The sequence below is a fragment of the Pinus tabuliformis genome, chromosome 4_2 (genome assembly GCF_031772625.1).
Source record: "Pinus tabuliformis cultivar Carrire ecotype Pingquan chromosome 4_2, CPIR1, whole genome shotgun sequence".
In the NCBI taxonomy this organism is placed as follows: Eukaryota; Viridiplantae; Streptophyta; class Pinopsida; order Pinales; family Pinaceae; genus Pinus; species Pinus tabuliformis.
The window spans coordinates 241741491-241758194 of record NC_142304.1 but is presented as its reverse complement, the minus strand read 5'-3'; the positions used below and the strand labels follow the sequence as shown (position 1 = coordinate 241758194).

Genomic DNA, 16704 nt, shown 5'->3' with positions numbered 1-16704 from the left:
TATTATTGGTAATTGATGCTCCGAGTAAAGAAAATACAAACACCTAGTAAGGAACCTGAAAGCTCTAGCATGACTCATGAAGAAGAGGAAGAAATGCAACATGATATATCAAAATTACAAGACCAAGTGCAACAATTGTCCCTTTCACAAAAAGGAACAGAATCTAAGATGGATGGTTTAAAGAAATATGTAGAAGCTAAGATGGATGGTTTAAAGAAAGGTGTAGAAGCTAAGATGGACTGTTTAAAGAAAGGTGTAGAAGATAAGATGGATTGTTTAAAGAAAGGCGTAGAAGCTAAGATGGATGATTTGAAGATAGATTTGAAGATAGACATGGACGAATTGAAGATAAATATGAATAAGTTGCTACAAGAAATGGTCCCTAAGGGTGAAATGGTACTAAAGGAAACTCATGATGAGAACAAAAGAAATGTTAATCATGATTCCATAGATGCTAATGTTGGATCGAAGACTCACCATATTCCAAAAATCGATATGAGGAAGTTTGATGGCAAGGATCCTGCCACATGGATATTATAGATGGAGCAATTCTTCGATCTCAATAATGTGCAAAACACACAAAAGGTATGTATGGCAACTTTATATTTGGAACCAAATCAATTTGTATGGTATCAATGGCTTTGCTCTCATAAACCATTTATCACTTGGGCAATTTTTACAGAAGAATTGATAGCACATTATGAGGATACAAAAAGCAACACTTTTTTTAGCCAATTGATAAGTCTCAAACAAAAGGGTTCAATAACAGAGCACATTGCGGAGTTCCAAAAATTGAACATAAGGGTAAAAGATATTCCAAAGGAGCATAGGATTGATGTGTTCATAGGGTCTTTAAAGGATAATATCCAACATGATGTTCGCCTTTGGGAACCTGATTCATTAGAGAACGCATTCAAGTTAGCAAGAAAAATGGAAAGCAAAATTATGGCAACCAGGAAGCATACCACTCACAACTATAAATATGGAAGTGTTGTTGCCCCTAGTCTTTCACAACCTATAAGGTTGACACCAAAACAATTGGAAGAAAAAAGAGCAAAATGGCTTTGTTATAGTTGTGATAGCAAATACACTGAGGGTCATAAGTGTGCTGAGAAGAAATTATTCTACATAGATTGTGAAGAGGAAGAAGAAAAGGAGCAAGAAAGGTCAAAATAAGAGGATATACTCCAGGAACAAATCCTAGATGAAGAACAAACAAATCCAACCATATCTTGTAATGCATTGGCATGAATTACCACTCCTCAAACCATCAAGATAGAAGGACAAATCAAGAATAAAAAGGTAATAGTGTTGATTGATTCAGGAAGCACCCACAATTTTATTCATTGTAAGGTAGAAAAAGAATTGAATTGCTTCCTATATCCAGCACCAAAGTGTCAAGTGATGATTGCAAATGGAGGAACAATAAATTGCTCTGGAAAGTGCCATAATATCAAGCTATCCATGGGAGAATATGTATTGACTAGCCCAATGCTTTCCATTCCAATGGGAGGTGTTGATGTTGTACTAGGAGTCCAATGGCTACAATCCCTGGGTACAATAGCTTTTAATTTTCAAGAACTTTTCATCAAATTTTTTACAGAAGGAAAGGAAGTTGAATTAAGGGGTACTGCGTGGAAACCAGGAAAGATAATCAACTCTAATAGTATGACAAAGCTTCTAAAAAAGGAGAAAAGAGTTGTAATTGCACAATTATGCTCGCTAGATGTTTCCACATCGGAATCATCTATTTCTCCAGATCTCCAAAAAGTCCTGGACAATCATTCCAAGGTATTTGAGACTCCCAAAGGTCTCCCACCTATGCGTGATCATGATCATGCTATTCATATGATTCCAGGAAGTGTTCCTCCAAACATCAGGCTGTACAGATATCCTTATGTCCAAAAGAGTGAAATTGAACGTATGGTTGTAGAAATGCTAGAGGCTGGTATAATTCAACCGAGTCAAAGTTTTTTCTCTGCTCCAGTAGTATTGGTGCACAAGAAGGATGGATCATGGCACATGTGTCTGGATTATAGGCAGCTCAACAAGCTCACTATTAAAGATAAGTTCCCCATTCCTGTCATTGATGAATTACTGGATGAATTGCATGTATCAATTTACTTCACCAAGTTGGATCTTCGTTCAGGATATCATCAAATCATAATGAAGACTGAAGACATTCCGAAAACAGCATTTAGAACTCATGAGGGTCATTATGAATTTTTGGTCATGCCTTTTGGCCTTACCAATGCACCTTCAACATTTCTAGGTTTGATGAATTCAATTTTCAAACCATTCCTTAGAAAATTTGTGTTAGTATTTTTTGATGATATACTAATCTACAGCAAGTCTTGGAAGGATCATGTTGAACATGTTGACAAGGTGATACAACTATTGAAGGAGAAAAAATTATATGCAAAAAGATCCAAATGTTTCTTTGGAGTCCAAGAGGTGGAATATCTGGGTCATATTGTATCTCATGAAGGAGTTAAGGTAGACCCTAGCAAAATTAAAGCCATTAAGGAATGGAAAATCCCCACATCCATAAAGCATCTGAAAGGATTTCTCTGGTTGACAGGGTATTATCGCAATTTTGTTAAGAATTATGGGAGAATAGCAGCACCTCTAACAACATTATTGAAGAAAGATGCATTTTCATGGACTCTGGAAGCAAAAAAGGCCTTTGAACATCTTAAAGAGGCAATGTGCCAAGCACCGGTCTTAGCTACACCAGACTTCACAAAAACCTTTGTTATGGAATTTGATGCTTTAGGAAATGGAATTGGTGTTGTTCTAATGCAAGATGAAAGACCCATTGATTTTGAAGGTCGTCCAATCAAGGGAAAATTTTTAAGCAAAGCTATTTATGAGAAGGAAATGTTGGCAATACTCCATGCACTTAAGAAATGGCGACCCTACCTAATGGGTAGACACTTCAAGGTAAAAATGGATCATGATAGCCTTAAATAATTTTTACAACAAAGATTATCCTCTGAGGAGCAACAAAAGTGGGTCACAAAGCTGTTGGGTTATGACTTTGAAATTATCTACAAAAAAGGGAATCAAAATGTGGTGGTAGATGCACTCTCAAGAAAGGATGAGGATGTGGAAGCATTGTTGTGCGCCATTTCTATTATCCAACCAGATTGGATAAATGAAGCAAGGGAGGAATGGAAGAATGACGAAGAATTGTGGGCACTTATTCGGAAGTTACAACAAGATTCCAGTACGTGTGGTACATTTAGCTGGCAAAATGATTCGTTATGGTACAAAGATCGCTTATACCTCTGTAAGAATTCCTAGCTAAAACAAAAGATTCTTATGGTATTGCACACTTCTCCCTTAGGAGGGCACTCAGGATTTTTAAAAACTTACCACAGGGTTAAGAAGGAATTTTTTTGGGATGTACTTAAATCATATATTCAAAAGTTTGTGGCTAAATGTTTGGTTTGCCAATAAAATAAAGTTGAAACAATTAAGACATCGGGTCTATTACAACCTTTATCCATTCCAAGCCAACATTGGGAGGAGGTTTCAATGGATTTTATTACAGGTTTACCCAAGTCTGAGGGAAAGAGTGTCATCATGGTGGTAGTTGACAGACTTAACAAGTATGCACACTTTTGTGCATTATCACATCCATTTAAAGCTAGTACAGTTTCTACTGCATTTATGGAAACAATTCACAAGCTACATGGAAACCCAAATATTATTGTAAGTGACAGAGATCCCATTTTCACTAGAAATTTTTGGACAAAATTATTTTCTTGTCTTGGTACTCAGTTAGCTCATAGCTCATCTTATCATCCTCAATTTGATGGGCAAACTGAGATAGTAAACAAATGTTTGGAAGGATATCTTCGTTGCTTTGTATCTGATAAACAGACACAATGGGTCAAATGGTTGCCTCTAGCTGAATGGTGGCATAACACTTCCTTCCATACAGCAACAAAAATTACCCCATTTATGGCACTTTATGGGTATCAACCACCATCCATCACATCATATTTAAGAGAAAATTCTAAGGTTTAGGCAGTGGAACATCACATAGAACATCAACAACAAGTCCTCCAACTCTTAAAGGATAATGTCATGTTGGCACAGAATAGAATGAAACAACAGGCAGATCAACATCGCAGTGAAAGAAGTTTTGATGTAGGTGATTGGGTATTCCTACGGCTACAACCATATAAGCAAATGTCCTTCAAGCAAGCTAAGAAGGATAATAAATTATCACCAAAGTATTATGGTCCGTACAAGGTGTTGCAAAAGATTGGTACTATGGTATACAAATTGGAGCTTCCTGCAGCTTCTCGATTGCACCCGGTTTTCCATGTTTCATGTTTAAAGAAGGTTATAGACAACAAGCTCCCAATTCAAACAATATTGCCAGAACTTGACGAGGAAGGAAAAATTATATTGGAACTGGAAGAAGTCACAAAAACAAGAACTCGACAGCTACGAAATCATTCAATTTCAGAGTATCATATCAAGTGGAAGAACTTATCCGCTGAAGATTCCACATGGGAGGATGAGAATTTTATGCAAAATTATCCAGAACTACTCAAGCATTGAGGACAACACTTTTTTGAAGGAGAGGGGCATGTTGGGTCCCTATAATACTAGTGATTACCCCATTACTATTGTAGTTATACCCCTTATTAATATTGTTGTTCCCCTATTACCCCCATATTGTTATTACGGTGCTCCCTCTATTGTTATTTTTGTGGCTTTATATTATTATTGTTAGGTCGGCTAGATTATATTGTGACTCCTTAGACTCCTATATATAGAAAGGAGGTTTTGTCATTTGAATCATCCAAGAATTGTTCATTTATGTAATGTAAAGGAGGTTTCCCCCTCAAAGAGGCTGAATTCTAAGGCGTTGATCTTTCTTTTCTATCTTTTCTTGAGCTGGTTTCATAAAAATTTCTCAATTCTATTAAGCTTCTGCAAAGTGTTGTAGAAGTAGATCTTGTATTGTGTTTTAGTATATTACATAATCTGTTGATCTACAGTAGGAATTTCTATTGAAAATAATTAACATATCAGAATCAACACTTGCATGCAACATGCAATTCACAATCATTTTGCAAGAATCACACATTGCACATAGCAACCAATCACTATAGTTTAAAAAATATCCTTATAGGCCCATTGAGTCTAAGCTCTAAACCTAGGAACTTTGATACCACAACATAATGCTCTCTCCCATCCCCTTCGAGTCTTATATGTTAAATGAGTGGTGTTACATTCAATTAATCAAGCCTTGGTCTCTTTATGGAAATGAGGTTACAAAATTCATCCTTTTCCTAAGTTAGCATAATTAACTTAGGGTAGCATCATTTCATTCAACTCATTGAGAGTTTTACAACAATATGAACTTTATCTTGATCCAATACTTAGATCAAAATTTATGGCGATTTGAAGTTTAATAATTTATTTCCTACCACATAGGTAAGGACCTACCATGTGGAACTCATTTGACATGTAGCCCTTGTGTGCAAATCCATTTATTCATGTTATATATGAATTACAAAGAAATTTGGATTTCCTTTATTTTGTTGCTTGGAAAGACTTATGGAATCCCATATGTGACCGGTCCACCAACCATTATCCAAATGTACCATACATCCGATGCTTTGGCCCATCCTAATATTTAGCTTGGACCACACATTCAACCTCATGGGGTTACCTGAACTAAGTCCCACCCGAGATATATCTGGCTTGCCCTTCTCCAATTATGTCCAACCCATTTGAAAATCGATGCCACTACAATGTTTCACTCTAACATGTCTTCCAAATATCTATATTTACCCCTCTTGTGAACAAATCTAAACACATTCAATATCTAGTTATACCACAAGGTTCGACTTGTGTTGGCTACATGGGGCCTAACCCAAGTTCAGTAGTGAGTTTAGCCAAGCAAATCCTGATACTACTGGCCCTTTCGGCAACAATCCACAAAGCACATACTGAGGTCTCAGCCAAAGTAGTATGGGAGGGTTCTGGAACCAGGTTTTCACACCCTAGGGATGTCTTAATTAGGGTTCTGGAAGTTTGTGATCCTAATCTGTGCACTGCGCTGCTCCACGCAGCTTGTTATTCTTCGCAACCCGTGCACAGATTCGTGTTGTTCCGATCTGATCCTTACTGTGTTATTATATTAGTGCTTAGTTTAGTTTGTGTGAGTCCAATATTCTTATTACTTATTCAACTTCCAGATTAGTGTGAGTACTTGAAAACAATATAAATGCATAAAGATAACCAGAACACAGAAATATAGATCTACAAATAGACGCACAATATTCTGAATCAATCTTCTCTTTATTAGTACTCAAGTTCAGTTATAGACCCGACTCTGTCCTACGCACTTAGCTGTAGGGATCTGCGCACTCAGCTACAGACTCTACTAGGTCATTGCGCACTCAGCTGCAGAGCCTCTACCTACTACTACGACCCAATACACTTCAAATTCACTTCTATCTTCTAACCATGCCTTCACATATATCTGATACTTCCAAAACTAAGACTGACTTTACACTTAGAGCCTCGCTCTATTTATACAATCCCATGGTCCGTGGACCATGGGAAGCCAACGCAATTTACATTAAATTACATTATCTTATGGCTAACAACCCTAGACTCTCGCGCTTCACGCCCACATTTCGTGGATTCTTTACATTACACTTGGCCAAAACTCGGGCTTTAAGCCCCAAAAACATGCTATGGGGGGATACACTGCCCAATAGGCCCCCAACACAATCATCGTGACTTGTCCTTGAGTCACCCTGCTGGTGTGGCAATCTTGGCGCAAATTCCATCCAATTGTGTCTGTGTTACGTGGAGATCCGCAATGCACTGCTCTATCGTTTGCTGGATCCGCTCTGCTCACTCGGCTGAATGCTCATTGGCAGGGTCAAATCCCTATCTTAGGTCATGCATCACTTTCATTTGTGCGAGTTTTCCTTTTATCTCGGCCGTGATGAGGAAGGCCTCATCAATCCAAGGCTGGACACGTGCTTTAAGTACTGCCTCTTTTTGGCGTGCTGCGTCGACTTGATCCTTCAATTCCTTTGCCTGTTGTAGCCTCGCGAGCCGCTGAGTTAGGAATACTATCTATGTTGTCCCGCGCACACTATCATATTGCATTTGAATCTCCCGCGCCTTTGTTTCCAACCGCTATATGGTGGGGTCCTCCTGTAAGGTTATGAGGACCCCGAATGATTCTTCCAACAAAGTGGTGCAACTCTGCACTGCCTGTTCAATTTCTTCCAACCCTTTTTGGATATCGCCAGCACACTTTTCTCGAACTTCTAGGGGGTGTGGAGGGCTGCACCTTTAATCGTAGTTCAACAATTTTCAGGTTGAGTTCCAGCTAGATCGTTGTAGCCTCTTCCTTCTCCTCGCAAAATCCACTAGCCAATTTGTGGATCTGCATTCCTATTGGCAGATCTATTGCAATTTCATGTTCTGAGACGCGATGACATGCTTTCTCTATGATCTACTCCAACTACTGGTTCTGAGCCACCACTTCATCACATTGTAGGCTAAGCTATTCAATGTTGATTCGTTGTTCACTTAGCATTTACACTGCACATCCCTCCCTAGCGCGGAGTTCTACCGTCGCTCCATCCTATAGCTGGTATAAAACATCCTGTGGAAGGGTAGCCAAGTTTAGGCCGAGTCCCTTGATCCGTCCTACCATGGCTCTATCCTCCATGATGGCCGCTGTCAGTGCTCCTTTCGGCAGCGTGACAGTGTTGGCCATTTTGGCCCACGAAAACTACTCTATTTCTGATGCTCCCATGGCACAGTAGATAGATACCATTCCTTCTTGTGGGAGTCACACATGAAGTCCCTACAGTTGTGCCCTAAGTGCCCCCAACACATTCTGCTACTCCGTCATTGCTTCTTGGAGCACTTCCCTGGTGACTTCGCGAACTGTGTCACCGATGTCGTATAGATCACCCTCTACTAGTGTAATAGGCTCCCCGTCCAATTTGAAAGCCTTGGTCTTCTTCCGTGGCCCTCTTCGTTCCGTATTGTGCGGCCATTTCAATTGTGTAGAGGTGGTGCTTGGGTCCATGCCTTCCACCGTATTGTTTGTCCCATTTCTTGTGGTCAGGTCCGGGCCTATTGCCTCCGACGTTGTGGTGGCCCCAGTTGCTGCTGCTCTTTCAGAGAAAATGTCATTCTGCTTCATTGTAGATCATGGTCGTGTCTATCACAAACTTAGTGATAAATCCCCCTATTATCTAGTTGAGCCAATGGTCCACAGCTTGTGTGATCTTATCTTCTGATGCCTCTAGTCTGCACACTAATTCCGGAGTCCACACTATCGGTTGGTCGAGCTTAGACCTTCCCTGGTTGTTGACTAACCTCGCGATCCACTCATACAGTTAAGAAGGAAAGAATGTGAATAAGATCTCGTGGATTTCTGTATACACATAGTGATTCAACCACCTTTTCTCGGATACTTGCAAAGTTTTGTTTTCCTACGTCACGAATTCATGAATCTTCTTGTCCAACCACTCTTCAATTTCCTTCTTTGTTGGCTTCCAGTGGCACGACATCAGACATCCCTTATGCAGATCTCGGTCCTGGCAACAGAACCATTTGTTGGCTACATGGGACCTTACCCAGGTTCAGCAGTGAGTTTAACCAAGCAAATCCCGGTACTACTGGCCCTTTCGGCAACAGTCCGCGGAGCACGAACTGAGGTCTCACTGAAATAGTATGGGAAGGTGCTAGAACCAGGTTTTTGCACCCTAGGGATGTCTTGATGAGGGTTCTGGAAGTTTGCGATCCTAATCTGCAGACAACGCCACTCCGCGCAGCTTGCTATTCTTCGCAACCCGTGCACACCTTCGTATTATTCTGATCTGATCCGATCCTTACTGTGCTATTATATTAGTGCTTAACTTAGTTTGTGTGGTCTAATATTCTTATTACTTATTCAACTTCCAGATTAGCACAAGTACTTGAAAATAATATAAATGCATAAAGATAACTAGACCACATAAATATAGATCTACAAACAGACACACAATATTCTGAATCAATCTTCTCTTTATTAGTACTCAAGTTCAGTTACAGACCTGACTCCGCCCTGTGAACTCAGCTGCTGGGGTCCGCGCACTCAGCTGCAGACTCTACTACCTTTGCACACTCAACTGTAGAGCCTCTACCTACTACTACAACCCAATACACTTCAGATTCACTTCTATCCTCCAACCATGCCTTCGCATCTATCTGATACTTCCAAAACTAAGACTGACTTTACACTTAGAGCCTCGCTCTATTTATACAATCCCATGGTCCGTGGACCATGGATAGGCCAACACACTTTACATTAAATTACATTATCTTAGGGCGGACAACCTTAGACTCTCGCGCTCTTCGCCTGCATTTTGTAGAGTGTTTACATTACACTTGACCAAAACTCGGGCGTTAAGCCCCAAAAACATGCTATGGGGGGATCCATTGCCCAACAACTTGATAATTCATCTATACATTTGCACTCCTAGATATATCCAGATAACTCAAATCTAGTCTGGATACAAAGGCAATTTCTACCTTATCAATTCAAAATAGCTTCTAGGATGTCCTTAAACTGCTTTAGGGAGCCTTTTTCTACCCAAAACATGCACGGTCAAAGGAATATGTCCTTAGGTCAAGCACAATGCATTCAAGTGCCAACCAAAGATAAAAGAAAAAAATCATAGAATAAAAAATTGCACACCAATAAAGTATTAGAACAACCCAAGCCATGGCTAACAACGAGAGACAATTGTAGGGGCTAATACTCATAGGTTCGCTAATTTTCCATGTTTTCTTCCATAAAAGATTGGTGAATTTCCATTTTTTTCTAAAAATTATTTTAGTATTATTTTCTCTTAAAAATGGCCAAAATTTTATATAGATTATATAAAATCATTAGAATTTGAATAATTTAAAAAAATATATTGCCAAACATTTTATAGTTGACATATTAAGGGCCAGTAAGATTTTGCAAGATTTCTAAACATTTAGATATTTTTTCATCCTTAAAAATTTCCTTGCTAATAACATACTTGTAATTTCAGTTAGACAACACCAAACCCTTCTGAAGAATGGGTATGAGCATATTTCCATCGGAGAACCTGGTGTCTCATGCATTATTTCATTTAGAGCTCCATGAGTGAAGAAGGAAACAATAATCCATGCACAATAGAAATCCATGATAATTCTTAGCAAACCACATACAACTCTTTAAACAACAAAACTCTTGGATTCTTAGATGCATAGAACCTTTGATACTAATGGCTCTTAAGCCATGGAATTTCACACACAATAGCAATTTAAATGGTTACTTTAACAACTATCAATAATCACGCAAGTAGCTCTGTAGATTAGAAATAATATCGACAACTATAGCGATTTGCAAGTCCCTCACATCATGAGAATAATCATTCAAACCACCTCATTGCAATACAAAGGGATATATATTCATCCATAACTAGTGTTGATACACCTGTTGTCATATGTAACATTATTTTACCATTAAAACTGCTCAAATATGCACAAAGATACAAGTAAGTAACATATACTATTAGTTAAATCAATAGAAATTGAGAGAGTGATTTCAATTATCCTCCCAATCATAGGCTAGTTGCATTATTTTTCTTTATTGTAGTTAGTCACCCCTTAGCCACATTTAGAGCCTATGGAGTGAAGTGCTCAATGGAAGTTCACACCAGTCAAGTTACAAACACATGAGAATTTGAACCACATAGTGCCTCCACCTGAAACCAGGAGTCCAAAGTGCACAATGTCTCCATCCAAATCACACTTCAAGGAATTTAGAGCACATAGTGCTCCACCCAACAACTGCTACAGGAGTATAGGGTCCAAAGTATCTCCACATGCTTCACACTTCAATATTGCAAAGCACAATGTGCCTCCATGTGTCTCTTGCGAGAATTGAGAGCACACCATGTTTCCACCTACTAAGTAAGAGTCCAGAGTCCATTGTCAATCTAACTTCTCCACAACAAAACTTCACTTTTCTTCAAAGTTCCTTAGCTAGCTTCCAAACTTGAGCTTACACTGAAATTCTCCCAGCACTTTAGATGCACTACTAATACACAATTTTTGTTATTGTTGCATTATCACTATGCTTTGGCCCTCTTGTGTGTTCGTGAGTGTCCTTGGGCACTGCCTCTCTTCTTCTTTTTCTTGTGCTATTAGTGCTTCACACTTTGACTCTTCTCCTCTTCTATATGAATGCCACTACTAGAGAGTGTATCCCTTTTTCCTTTTTCATTTCCTATTGTTTGTTGATTAGAGCTAAAATGTTGCACTAGATAAAGACTGGTAGGTGGCCATTAAATGAAAGTCTCTAAGCTTGGTTCCAAGCAATTCCTAAGTAGCTTCTCCTCCATAGAATCTGAACATGTGTCCTCCTCTAAGACAAGTCATTTAAAGATTTACATAAAAACACTTGTAAGAGTATACTATCAACCCCATGTCATGAGACCACCAATTCCCCATATATATATACTATGCATTGTTATTTTTTATGGAAGGGTTTCAGTTAAAAAGTAAATATCCATAGAATATTGATTAATTTTAGATGGTGTACTTTGTTTTTTAAAACAAGTTATATTAATCTTAATTCTAAATTTCATAATATTTTGGAAATATGATGGATAAGAACAATGTCAAATAATTGACTTTACACTTGTCCATCACATTCTAAGATGTTCTGAAATATACAACTTAATTAAATTAAACAACACATCACTCTTTACACTTTTTCTTTGAATATCACAAATTTGAGAAAAAAAAAGATATATCCAATCATAATAAAACTAACATACTATTAATATTTCTTAATACAAAGTATTCCTCCTTTATTTACTAAAACTAACATCTTGTTCACAATCGTGTGAGAGAAAATCTTCATCTTCTATTTCATTAACCTTTAAACTTATTTCCTTAAGTGCTTAAACTATTAAACTTATGAAAATCTTATATTCTGTGATTTTAAACTAAAATTTTCTGCTTCAAAAAATGAAATCCAATTTGTTTCGCTACTTCCTTAGCTGTCAAAACCTTTGAAATTATTAAAAACATAGTTCATGTCATTTTAAAGTCAATTTTCCTGCTTCAAGAATTGAAATCTAATTGTTTTTTTAGTGTTATTTCCCTTTTACACATTTTGAATTATAATAATGAGTTCAACTTGTGCCAAACAGAGGATATTAAATGGTGGTGGATATGGGCTTATTGGTCGTCCCCTCTTTCCTACGCTCAAAACGCCGTTGCAGTAAACGAGTTCCTTGCAAAAAGGTGGCAGGAGGTCTGAAATTATTTTATGCAACAACATCATTACCAGAAGCACTTTACTTTGCCCGACCAAAAAGTTCATTTGATTTGTGTTACGTTCTGATGCAGCCAAACAACCCTGTCGGAATGAAATTGTTGCAATCACGCGGACTTTTTACCAGTTACTACTGGTATTGGATTGGAATTGCAGCGCTAACAGGGTTCGCTGTTATGTTTAATATCTTCTTCACGCTAGCATTGCAGTACTTGAACCGTGCGTTATATTCAACTTCGTTCTTTTCAAATAAAAGTTCAAACATGTAGAGCTTTATCCACTTTACTAAGAAAAACAGAAAGTTAGTCTCTCCATTTAAAACCTTTTATCATGCGCTTTACTATTCTCCGATTTTACACTCAACTAATCTCTTAGATATATTTCGTTGCAGCCATTGGAAAGCCGCAAGCAATAGTTACTGAAGACGAGTTAGAAAAAGATCAAGAACGGGAAATGCAAGACCATCCCGTAAACGGATCAAATTCGTTGCCCACAGAGCAGCATCATGAAAACCAATCTTCTCGTAACATTATTGATGAAATTCTAATTATTTTTATTAGAGGAACTTAATTTAATTACAGTTTTGGAAATAATATTTTACAATGAAAAAGAAAAAAGGGAAAATTTAAGTGTAGATTTTGAAAATATTTTGAAATCATAAAGAAACAAAATTTATAATTACACATTTATATTATTTTCATAATATTAGGTTGCAGTGAAAATCAAGTTATAAAAAATTTTCAAACATTCCTAGTGGCAAGTACTAAGAAACAGCATCATGCAGGGCCGATGGTGAAAAGTAGAGGGATGATTTTGCCCTTTCAACCATTGTCATTGGCGTTCCACAACGTCAACTACTATGTAGATATGCCTGCTGTATGTTCTCGAAGCAATTATTACTACACTAACTTCATATTAAGTTGAAGCGTATTTTGACTTCTCTCAAAGCAATTATTACTGTTATGAACAATATAGGAAATGAAGAGGAAAGGAGACACGGAACACAGACTTCAGTTATTGCGGGACGTGAGTGGATCATTCAGGCCTGGAATACTCACTGCATTAGTCGGAGAAAGTGGCGCCGGGAAAACCACACTGATGGATGTTCTTGCAGGAAGGAAAACTGGAGGATACATAGAAGGATCCATTACAATCTCTGGATATCCCAAGAAACAGGAAACTTTTGCGAGGATTTCTGGTTATTGCGAACAAACTGATATTCACTCACCATATATTACGGTTCATGAATCCCTCGTTTACTCTGCTTGGCTTCGTCTTGGCGAGGATGTAGATTCTGATACAAGAAAGGTATTTTAATATGTCCACACAAGTTTGGGTCAATTAATTGAACCATTAGTTTGTTCATGATTATGAACAATATTTGTGTGTGCGCAGATGTTTGTGAATGAAGTAATGGAACTTGTAGAGCTGAATAATTTAAGTGGTGCGCTGGTGGGACTCCCTGGAGTAAATGGACTGTCTACGGAACAAAGAAAAAGATTGACAATAGCAGTTGAACTGGTAGCAAATCCTTCAATAATTTTCATGGACGAACCAACGTCCGGACTGGATGCAAGGGCTGCAGCTGTTGTTATGAGAACAGTTCGAAATACTGTTGATACTGGACGAACTGTGGTTTGCACCATCCATCAACCCAGCATTGATCTATTCGAGGCCTTCGATGAGGTATTTTTATGATATTAACAAGACGATGGACAAAGCACAACTTTTTAAATTTTTTATTCAAATTTTAGAAGGATTTATATTAAGTTTTAGGCATTTTTTCATATACTGAAAATAAACCAACATGTTAAACACATTTCTTCTCGTGGAAATGCAGCTGATGTTGATGAAACGAGGGGGACAGATGATCTACGTTGGACCTCTTGGTCACCAATCCCAAGCACTTGTGGACTACTTGGAGGCAATTGAAGGTGTACCAAAAATTATACCTGGTTACAACCCTGCTACATGGATGTTGGAAGTAACCTCTGTCACTTCATCAATTCAGCTTGGAGTTGATTTTGCAGAAATCTATAGAAATTCATCCCTCTATCAGTAAGTTATTGTTTCGGTGTTTCCTAATTATTTTAGGTTTTGCTCATTTTGGAATTGGGGAACACAATTAGAGTGTGATCTTGTTCAGAGTATCGTCTTTGGTTGTTTAACATGTATTATGGCTTTCATAAATAGCTTACCTTAACTGTGGAGCATGTGAACTGTGCAAATTACACAATTAGGCACTGCAATACCCAAAACTTAAAATTATTAAACTACCGACATTGTTTGTTTCTAATTGTTCAAAATTGCGGAAAGATAATCGATGTTAGTTTCTGTGCAGACGTAATGAATCTCTCATTCAGGAAATTAGCAAACCTGTTCCTGGCTCCAACGATTTGAGCTTCGAAAGACAATTTGCTCAATCCTTTGCAGTTCAAACCATGGCTTGTCTATGGAAGCAGCGTCGGTCTTATTGGCGAAATCCTCAATACAACAGCGTTCGATTCTTCTTCACCTTGGCCTGCGGTTTGTTTTTTGGCACCGCTTTCTGGAGAATGGGCCGGAAAGCGTAAGCATTAATTTCAGAACCCAAGAGCATAAAATTTAGTAATATCAATTCTAATATCATTTGTTGTTATGTATGTGTGGTTGTAATTTTTTTACAGACACAGCCAGCAAGATTTATGGAATGCAATGGGATCCATGTTCGCCGCAATTATCTTCCTAAGCTTCAGCAATGCTGTCTCTGTACAACCAGTGGTCGAAGTCGAAAGAACGGCCTTCTACAGAGAAAAAGCAGCAGGAATGTACTCTCCTCTGCCCTATGCCCTTGCGCAGGTAAACACTCTTGTAAATGTGATCAAGATCGTAGATTCACGAATAATACTTGCATATATATATATATATATATATATATATATATATATATATATATATATATATATATATATATATATATTAAAAATAAAACTAAATTGTAAATTTATCAATATTTTCAAAATATGACTGAACACACTAGTAAATAAAATCAATATAATAGACACCATTAAATCTATTTAACTTCTTCAGTATCTTTTAGAATATTTTGAAATCTAGCACAATGCTTTTCTCTAATGGTAAAATGAAATATCTTGTTCAGCGGATGGTGAAATCATGTTTGTGTTGTTCAGATTTTGATCGAAGTACCATACGTATTTGTGCAAGCGATAGTGTATGGCCTCATCGTTTATGTATTGATCGACTTTCGGTGGACAGCGGCCAAATTCTTTTGGTATTTTTTTATTATGTTCTTCACGCTCCTTTACACCACATATTATGGGATGTTGACGATGGGTCTCACTCCGAATTCAGCCATAGCTTCAGTTCTCTCATCGGGTTTCATTGCAATCTGGATGGTCTTCTGCGGTTTCTTAATTCCACGGCCGGTGAGATTTACTGTCTACTTATATTGTTGGGTGGTTGTAGATGTTAACATCTATATTGATGGGTGGTTGTAGATGGTAGATTTTAGAAATATTTTGAAATTCACATTAATAAAATTAAACAATTAATTTCTCAGCATCTTAGATTTCAAAATTAAAATATTCTAAAATATGCAATTAGCTTTCCAATGATGGGAATCTACAATCCAATTAAACTTAGGTCTCTTGAATCTATTCACGTGGCTGGTTTTTCTTCTTTTGTGACTGTTGCAGCGTATTCCAGTGTGGTGGAGATGGTATTATTGGGGTTCCCCATTTTCATGGACTCTATATGGACTGATAGTGTCTCAGTTCGGCGATAACTCAGAAGAAATGGTGTTGGCCGATGGTAGGAAACAACAAGTGAACCAATTCCTGCGTAGATACTTTGGATATAGGCACGATTTGATGGGAGCAGTAGCGGTTGCTACGATGTCATTCGCAGTCTTGTTTGCAGTAATCTTTGCCATCAGCATCAAGGTTCTCAATTTCCAAAAGAGATAAGAATCAACATTATCTTTTGAATTTCTAAACGAGCTGGATAAGACATTATATTTTGTTGTGCGGTATTCGCACTCTTGTTTCCAGTAATTATCTGGACCTGCCCTAGAAGGCAAAACATTATATTAGGGTTTTGGTCTCAAAAAAAATAAGTCAACCAGTGTGGTAGATAAGCCCTGGATTAGACATTTAGTTTAAGATAACTAATTATTCTAGCATTGAGATTTATTTAAAATTAAAGAATCAACTTCAGTTAAAACATATTTTGGGTGAAGTCAAATTTAATATGTGTTTGTATGTTATTTTAAGAAGTCACTATTTTAAAAATTATTTAAATACTTTTTACTGGGTTTCTTGTAATCATCGAATTTG

General features: G+C 37.6%; 1 protein-coding gene across 1 annotated transcript in view; it reads left to right on the top strand.

Annotated features, from left to right (window-relative positions):
* LOC149168932 (ABC transporter G family member 39-like) overlaps positions 1-16474 on the top strand; it is a 60421-nt gene extending 43947 nt beyond the window's left edge. Inside the window, exons 12-22 of the mRNA XM_089426992.1 lie at positions 12246-12349; positions 12445-12589; positions 12762-12855; positions 13132-13246; positions 13346-13678; positions 13766-14056; positions 14211-14428; positions 14712-14939; positions 15037-15208; positions 15541-15795; positions 16066-16474. Coding sequence (XP_089283118.1) covers positions 12246-12349; positions 12445-12589; positions 12762-12855; positions 13132-13246; positions 13346-13678; positions 13766-14056; positions 14211-14428; positions 14712-14939; positions 15037-15208; positions 15541-15795; positions 16066-16335 — 2225 coding nt within the window. The 3' untranslated portion in view covers positions 16336-16474. The remainder of the gene's footprint in view (positions 1-12245; positions 12350-12444; positions 12590-12761; positions 12856-13131; positions 13247-13345; positions 13679-13765; positions 14057-14210; positions 14429-14711; positions 14940-15036; positions 15209-15540; positions 15796-16065) is intronic.
* The last annotated feature ends 230 nt before the right edge of the window (positions 16475-16704 follow it).